Source organism: Micromesistius poutassou (genome assembly GCF_964030765.1).
Source record: "Micromesistius poutassou genome assembly, chromosome: 9".
In the NCBI taxonomy this organism is placed as follows: Eukaryota; Metazoa; Chordata; class Actinopteri; order Gadiformes; family Gadidae; genus Micromesistius; species Micromesistius poutassou.
The window spans coordinates 1,893,434-1,902,469 of NC_140279.1; the positions used below are offsets into that span (position 1 = coordinate 1,893,434).

Sequence of the window (9,036 nt, forward strand, 5' to 3'; positions counted from 1 at the left end):
TCCAGGTGAGCGTCACCACCGTGGTGTCCCTGCTGGTCAGCCTCCTCATCGTCCTGGAGAACCTGCTGGTGCTGGTGGCCGTGCTGTCGCGCATCCGCCACAGCCGCCGCTGGGTCTTCGTGTGCATCGCCAACATCACCCTCAGCGACCTCCTCACCGGCGTCGCCTACGTGGTCAACGTCTGCATGTCGGGCAGCCGGACCTTCCGGCTCAGCCCGCAGCTCTGGCTGTTCAGGGAGGGGATGCTGTTCGTGGCGCTGGCCGCGTCCATCTTCAGCCTGCTGCTCATCGCCTTCGAACGCTACACCACCATGATGGCTCCGCTGCACCAGAAGGCCGCCGCCAAGACCTACCGCATCTACATGCTGGTGGTGCTCTGCTGGGTGCTGGCGCTGGCCATCGGCTTCCTGCCGCTGCTGGGGTGGAACTGCGTGTGCGACCTGGACGCCTGCTCCACCCTGCTCCCGCTGTACTCCAAGAACTACATCCTGTTCTCCCTCCTCGTCTTCCTGCTCATCCTCGTGACCATCGGCGTGCTCTACGGCGCCATCTACTGTCACGTGCACAGCAACGCCGAGCTGGGCTCGCAGCGCAACCACCGGCGCTCCCTGGGGCTGCTGAAGACGGTCGTGTCCATCGTGGGCGTGTTCGTGGTGTGCTGGGGGCCTCTGTTTGTGCTGCTGTTGGTGGATTTCTTCTGCGTCTCCCGCCAATGTGCGCTTTTGTTTAGGGCCGACTGGTTCATTTGCCTGGCTGTGCTGAACTCTGCACTGAACCCCATCATCTACACCCTGGGCAGCAGCGAGTTGAGGAAAGCTATCGCCGGGCTGCTGTGCTGCTGCTGCGTGAGGGCGACCTTCACCTCCAAGGATACCAGCAGCACCTCGGAGAGCAGGAGGGACAGTCTGAAGAACAGTTTCAGCAAGGTCCGCAATCTCAGTGTAGCATCGCCACCGTCCACGCCCCGCAAGAATCAAAAGGGCTCAGGCAGAAAGTACAGGCTGAGCTCCACCACCACCTGTCTTTCCGTTTCAAGTAACTAGAGGGGTGTGGCCACATCTGCACCATCTGCATTCAGGGTTGCTGTTACGACGGTTGCAGAGATACTCACATGTTGGTTGGTATGACGACAGATCTGGCTCTGAAGTTTGTTTCAATCATTTTTGTACAACGGATATCTGCAGGCCAACTTTTTTTCTTCTTTTTTTTGAGTTTGCTATCTTGTTTTTGTATAGAATTGTAGCTTGTAGAGGATTTTTAGCAGGAACGTTGCAATGTAGGCCATGTAAGTATAGGCTACTGTGTAATAATGTAATGGAGTGTTTTAAATCTTTGAACCATTCAAATATGGATGGTCATGTATAATTGTAAAATACAAATGTACAATAAAATCAAAATTAAACGTTCATTATTTCTTTGACTCAGTGTTGCAATAACAAATTACACAACTAATGTCTTTGCAAATCTTTGAAAAATGAATATTACAACACAGGACATTTGTAAATGGTCTCATTTTTGGTAATAAATATAATGATTATATTTTTGGCTTCATTACATTTGACAACATATTTTAAAGGGTCGTTTTTACATCATGATTGATTGATTACAAACTACTTGTCACCTCTAGAGGGAGACATTTCACCGAGCTTCAACCCAAACAGCATTGACTCACTCAGCGAAGGTTGGCGGGCAGAAATGAGACGTGCAAAGGTGCTTTAACCTTGTCCAAACATAGGCCTGCATTCCAAAAATTGGATCAAATCTTAGTATGTATGTAATGTGGCTCACTAAAGCCCCTTCAACGGATGTTCAACAAACATGCAATTCTTCTTAATTGATATTTGTTTGTTTAGGGTTTTATATCAATACGATAGGATAGATAGGTCCTTTTTAGCGATCCCCAGACTGAATATTTTTTTTCATAATTACCAATTATTATCAAGGTAGTTACAACCCCAAAACAGATTGGTGTGTGTGTGTGTGTCTGTGTGTGTGTGTGTGTGTGTGCGTGTGTGCGTGTGTGTGTGCGTGCGTGCGTGCGTGCGTGCGTGTGTGTGTGTATTGTCGCATTTGTCGCTGTGTTGGTGCTTGTGTAGTGTGTTTTAACGATGTTTTCTTCCCTCACATCCATGAATACAATCCTGCTTCTTTCCATTCGAGAGTGAGGGGATAAAGTCTGTCTTTATCCCTGCTCCTGGCACGCTTCCAAGGGCAATACCTGATGAAATAGGCTGCAAATTCCATCCTTTATTAGCTCTTGGTTCAGAAATGGTTGTTGTATCATATTCAACATGTCAAGGGCTGATCCTAAATTCCTCTCTCTCTCTCTCTCTCTCTCTCTCTCTCTCTCTCTCTCTCTCTCTCTCTACCTTCGTTCTCTTTCCAATTCTCTCTTTCCATCTATTTATTCTCCCCCCCCCCCCCCCCGCCCCCTCTCACACCTCCAACCAGAGAGTCCATTCTGTGCTCTAATTGAGGCAGAATGGGTTGATGGAGGTTGCGTGCAGACGAGGCTGTACCCTCTCTAATTACGTCTGCTTACTTTGAATCCAGGTGTTCAACAGACAGCTAATGATGCGCTGTAAAGAGGGGGAGAGAGAGGGAGAGAGAGGGAGAGAGAGAGAGATGCATGCAGAAGGTTAGGGAGAGAGTGAGACAGCCCTGGCTACCCACTGCAGAGAGACGGGGCGGAGCTTCCAGGACGGTCCAATCAAAGAGCACGGAGTGACGGAGTGACGGAATGGGAAAAGTATTCAGTTTATTATGTGCATAAGAAGACAGATGTCTTGTTGACCTTCACACGAGTTGAATTTCTGAGCTTTCAATTTCCAACCACTATTAGATTAAAACTAATTGATTGTTTATTTTTTTGTGTTAACATTTTCTTAGGTATGTTTTCTTAACTGGCACTTCTTGCCTTTTTGTTTGCCTGTTACAAGTTAAAACTGAGTATGGGTCTGTTCACCACTCAGAGATGTCTCTCACTCGCTCAGTCCAACAATCACATGAGTGGCCATTACCAAGTCTGTGGCGCATTGGAGGTCTGCCGTATTTGCATAGTAGTGTGGAGTGTGTGTGGACGACGTCTGGTTGAAGCAGCCTCACCCGGAGTCAGACTGATTGCAATCTGACGCTGGGTGAGGCCCACTCAGGGAGAGATCTCCTGCATGGCAACATGGAGCACCAGCATCATGTATCATCGTATGCAAAACCGGCCTTCAACACCACCGCCCTGCGGCCTTGTCTGGAGGAGCTCAGTAAAGGTTACCTAGCTGGAGTGTGGCAGCTGCCTATAGGTGGCGTGTAGCATGCACATTGCTACCCATGGATTCCTGAACTATGTTATGAAATGGAACGATTACAACAAACAATTCTTGTCAAGGAACCCAGAAACGGTTCACTAGCATTGTCATGACTGAGTTATTTTGTTTGAAATGCAGTTTGACTGCATTTCACACAATTCTGTAGCCAAAGTACATGTTTATGTGTGTTCTCGTGGTCAAAGCTGGTGTTAGGGTAAATGATAAGATACTGGTAAAATAATCTAAGTGAGGTCCAGATTTAAGACTCAACACTCTCAAAATGTCACCTGCAGTACATTTGTGTGTGTGTGTGTGTGTGTGTGTGTGTGTGTGTGTGTGTGTGTGTGTGTGTGTGTGTGTGTACGAGCACTGTGTGAAGCACTGAGGTAATGGAGACACAGACGGCCAGATGGGTGTGAGGTCACCGTTTATCTGGTCTTTCTCAGAGACACACAGGATGATTTCATACTCCTGGCGACATCACAGAGTTCTCACTATATCACAGAAGAATGACCCACCGGTTGGCTACCGGTATATTATCCCAATTACTCACTGAACCTTCAACATGGCATGGTATGTCTGCGCTGCGAACACAATTAAAGCCAACCAACGAACCAATTGACCTCGGGCTGCCCGAGGTCAAAGAAGGAATGATTTCATTGGTTGGCTTTGGAACCAGGGAACAAAGTCAACAGAAGATATTTGCATTCAAACCAATTCTCTAACGTTCTGAACTGTAAGCGCCTGTCTGATACGCCTGGTTGTGGAATCCTGCCTTAGGGCTCCCTGAGGTTGGTGTGGTCATTGTGAATTGCTGTAAAAACAGCTTGGTAAACTTGTTTCTCGTTCACTACAAGACAATTAGAAGTGCACAAACACGTGCACAAACACACAGGCGCGCACACACACACACACACACACACACACACACACACACACACACATAGATGCACACACATAGATGCACACACACACACACACACGCACACACACACGCACATGCACGCACACACACACACACACACACACACACACACACACACACACACACACACACACACACACATAAAGTAGGACAGGGTACAACACGGGAGGATAAAGGAGCACAGAGTCCGTTATGCTCCCATCAGTTCTCTCTGTTTTTAAAGAGAATGAGTCATCTATTTTGCATTTTTTTGGTCTTCATGAATAAGGAAAAGTTCAGAGAGACACCAAAGAAAAGGTTATGGCAGCATGAGATTCCAGGCGGGGTATGTTTCGAGATATCATGATTTTATCAAATGTTTGAAGACATACCAAATCTGTGAAGCCAGTTGTTTAGTTTTGCCCAATCGGGTTCTAGATCGCCAGGCCGTCAGTTCCGAAGGCACGGGTTATGAGAATTAGACTGCGGGAGGCTGATTTATTCGAAGGCAGTTGTTGACTTAACCCCAACGTTTCGGTGATAAAGAGAGAGTTAATAATATGTATCAACAAGGACACACTGATTTAAATTCCCCCTGCGTTTGTGCTGCGGTGATTTTATTCCCTGACTAGTTTGCTTACCGAAGGCTCGCTTACTTTCTCGAGGCTGCGTGTCCCATTTAACCGCAGTGACTTTGCTCTCAACCTTGGGGAAGTGTCACCCCTCTTCTTTTGGAAACGCTCTCCCTCTTCTTGTGCCTGTGCGCTAACGCCCTGGCAGGACCACTTAACTAATTGTGTTACGGAAGACCTTTTAAAGGGTCGGTTTTCACACAAAAAAAAACAACAACTGTAATTTAATAGGTTACCTTTTTTATCGTAATGTTGTTTATTTTTATTAAATTACGTGATACTTTCTTAGAGGGAATATTTATGGATATCTGAGTAACATTTTAAAGTTATATTCATTGATCGATTACGACACTGTGACAACGAAGACGAATGTTTATAGCACTATTTTGAGCTTTAACTGAAGCTTAATTCGAATGACATCCAATGATTATGTAGAGAGTGAATTATAAACGCAGAAAGACCAATCGTGTACAGTAGGGTCAATACTAATATAATAACATAGTCCCTCAAATCAATCACAGAACATGTGTGTGTGTGTTTCCTCAGCATGATAAAAATGGCGTTCATACCAAAGAGTAGTTCATACTAAAGCCTCATTATTCGCCTTGAACTTCAAACTGCGTGTATTTCCGTGACACATCCTCTTACCACATGGCCATATCCCCTCCATGTCCTCATACATCATGACGTGGCTGTCGAATTCCTCCCAGCCACCGGGCCTCCTCCTCTGTCATTTGCGAGGCGTAGTTTTGCGGGGTTGTGGGAACAGGACAGCAGGGCTTTCGGTCATCCTGCAGCAGCAGTAGCGGTCAGCGGGCTCTGACCCCAAACCCGGACGCACGCCGCGCCCCGGGGCCTGTCATCAGGACAACGAGGACAAAGCGGAGAAGTGAACGCCGCCTCTCTCGGTCCACAGATGTTCTCGCTTTCAGCTCCGGATGAACTCGATTATACCCGACCTCTCCTGTAACGGTGCGGAGAGGAGACGGTTCCCGGGAAACCACGAGAGCGGCCTTGATCGAAGGGCTGGGGTGGAAGCACACCCAGCAGCCCCCGATAAAACCCCAGACCACATCACCGAGTCTGGTCAGCCTTTGAGGCCCCAGAGCAGATGAAAGAGGCTTTGACATCACTATGGAGACCAGATTTAGAAACATGGTCAGGGCTGTATGGCTTTGGTCTGGGTAACCTATTTAGGGCTCCACAATTCTATGTGTCTGTGTGTGTCTGCATCTGTTAATGTGTATGTGTGTGCGCGCACGCGTGTGTGTGTGTGTGTGTTTGTGTGTGCGTGCGCGTGTGTGTGTCTGTGCGTGCGTGCGTGTCTGTGTGTGTGTGTATGCGTGCGTGTGTGTGTGTGTGTGTGTGTGTGTGTGTGTGCGTGTGTGTGTGTGTGCGTGTGTGTGCGTGTGTGTGTGTGTGTGTGTGTGCGTGTCTGTGCGTGTGTGTGTCTGTGCGTGCGTGTGTGTGTATCGTATTACTGTAAATCTGATGAGGACTCGATAATTCACATTCTATGATTTCAGTGCATGCGGTATTCGAGCAGGGTGTAACAGGGTGTAGCTGTAGTGGCTACACTAAACGTACGAGCGTCTTTAGAAATACTCTGCCTGTGAATTGGACACTGGCAATTATATGTTGGTTTCCAGCAGTCTACTGATAGAAGGTGATGTTGAATGAGTTATAACAAGGGTTACGTCTTTTCTTAACATCAATGAAACACTATTATTACATTTTGTCTTGTGGAGGATGGTGATGTCAGATATAATAACATAATACGATACTATACATATAATATAATACAGTACCACCTTTTTATTATTGGTCGTACAGTCAATATTTATTCCATTTTGCTGTGATGATACCCATTAAAAACACAATTATGGATGATCACACTTCAGCTTTATTCAACGTGTTTCTCAGAGCAATAACGAAAACCAACGCAGTCAGAAAACAGAAGAAGAACACACGACTCATCAACCAATCAAATGCCAGTGATATTTTGAACAATGTTATGGGTGCATGCATTGTAATCAGTAGCTGGAGAAGCCCCACCATCCATCACCTGCTAACTTCTGATTGGTCCCATTACCTGGCTGGGGAGCTGCCCTTGGGCCCTCCCCACCAGCTTCCATGAAAAACTGCCTTGCCCAAATTAGGCAACATCCCCAAGGTTAGAAAACATTCATCTGCAGAAGTTTTTTTTACCTGGAACAGAGATGTAATTGAACGGCGCCATCCACAATCCATGCAGACGTGGAACCAGAGGGGAATTGCCTTTCCTCACTAATGACTTTCCATTCTCATGGTGGGAATAGAAGTCTTCCATCTCAGGAACTACTATTCTTCTTCTGTGGTGGAGACCTGTCTCTGTAGCAGAGGGGAAGCAGCAAGCGGGGGCCATGCGTTGCACACACCTTCCCAAATCTTGAGCTTGAGAGAGAGAGAGAGAGAGAGAGAGAGAGAGAGAGAGAGAGAGAGAGAGAGAGAGGGGGGAGTGAAGAAGAGAGAGGGAGAGAGAGAGAGAGAGAGAGAGAGAGAGAGAGAGAGAGAGAGAGAGAGAGAGAGAGAGAGGAGTAAAGAAGGGAGAGTGAGAGAGAGAGACCTGTCCACAGCCATGTCTAGACAAAAATGGGATGCTGAAATATACATGAAGGCCAAACAACAGAACAGAAACTAAACACAGCATCAGTATGCCGCATATTCACATCAACACTTCAGTGTGATCAATGGGTCGACCCACCTGGGCAGAGAAAAGGCTCAAATCGGCTTAGGAAACATTCCCTACTTTGCCAGAGAAAAGGGGACAGTATAACTGTACGGTCGCTATGGTAGTTTGGAATGCTGGATCTCATCAGAGCCAATAGCAGGGAGCCCCGCCCTTTCTGGGATCCTACTTGTGTGTGTGTGTGTGGTCTCTCACACAGCAAATCACAAGTCTTCTAAACGATGGTATAGACCGGTACTGGTGGTACCGCTGGATGAACCCTGAGCCGGTCTGGGACTGCGGCTACCACTCCGGTTCCTGCTGAACTGAGCCAGTTTACATGTAAAACACTGATACCAGTTCAGTAGGCACGGGAGGGGCAGACCCGGAGGGACTGCACTCCCCACCCTCAGCTCCCAGGACGGGGTCGACGCTTTAGAAGAAAACCCAAACGTATCAAGTATGTAGGTCACCTGAACCCCATCCGGAGATAACAGCTGCAATGGGGTTCGTTCCAAACGATGTCTGGGGGGGTGTGGGGGGGGGGTGAGCCCAGGGTGTCCCTGCCTTTTGTCTTGTTTCTGGTGAACCCGCACCACCGCTGAAGTGTGAACTCGAGGCTGGCGGGAAAGCGGGGATGTCTCGACAGCTTGTGAAATTCAGGACCGACATTCCTGTCATCCGAACAAGCCCTTCGGCACAATCCCGATCACGTCAGACCAGAGTCGCACGGTTTCGTTTGAAAGAGGGGAGCGCGTTGTGTTTTATTTTCTTGTCACACGTGATGGCTTTTGGCCATGCTTGAAGAAAGGGGAATTTCAACGGATCTTTTTAGTGAATGGAAAACCTTCAGGGTCGTCTGGCTGACGTTAAGGTGAAACACGCACGGTAACTTGAACGTGTTGTGAGTTTGGTGCTGCACGCGCACGCGCACGCGCACACACACACACACACACACACACACACACACACATGCACACACACACGTGCACACACACACACACACACATACACACACACACACACACACACGTGTGCACACACGCACACACACGCACGCATACACACACACATACAAATACACACACACATGCACAATTAAACACACACGCACACACAAAACTTACACACACACACACACACACACACACACACACACACACACACACACACACACACACACACACACACCCGCCCGCACCCACGCAAGCACACACACACACACACACACACACACACACACACACACACACACGCGCGCGCATCAACCAAGATCATCAAGTTCTTTCCATCGTTTCACTGGAACAAATCCCCTTCGTCGACATCATCTATTTCACCTTCGGCACTGAACTTAGCCACTGTGAACAACACATTGCATGGATCAATGCTCACCAATTAGCTAAGCTCTGTGCCCTGGGCGACTCGCTGGCTGGCTGGCGGTGAAGGGGGGGGGACCGGCGAGACCTTTCCCGGCGCGACCCGCCCGCCGTG

The 9,036-nt window shown here is 48.1% G+C and overlaps 1 protein-coding gene across 1 annotated transcript in view; it reads left to right on the forward strand.

Annotated features, from left to right (window-relative positions):
• s1pr4 (sphingosine-1-phosphate receptor 4) overlaps nucleotides 1-1,145 on the forward strand; it is a 1,226-nt gene extending 81 nt beyond the window's left edge. The window contains exon 1 of the mRNA XM_084472896.1: nucleotides 1-1,145. This exon is cut by the window's left edge and continues 81 nt beyond it. Coding sequence (XP_084329022.1) covers nucleotides 1-1,043 — 1,043 coding nt within the window. The 3' untranslated portion in view covers nucleotides 1,044-1,145.
• The last annotated feature ends 7,891 nt before the right edge of the window (nucleotides 1,146-9,036 follow it).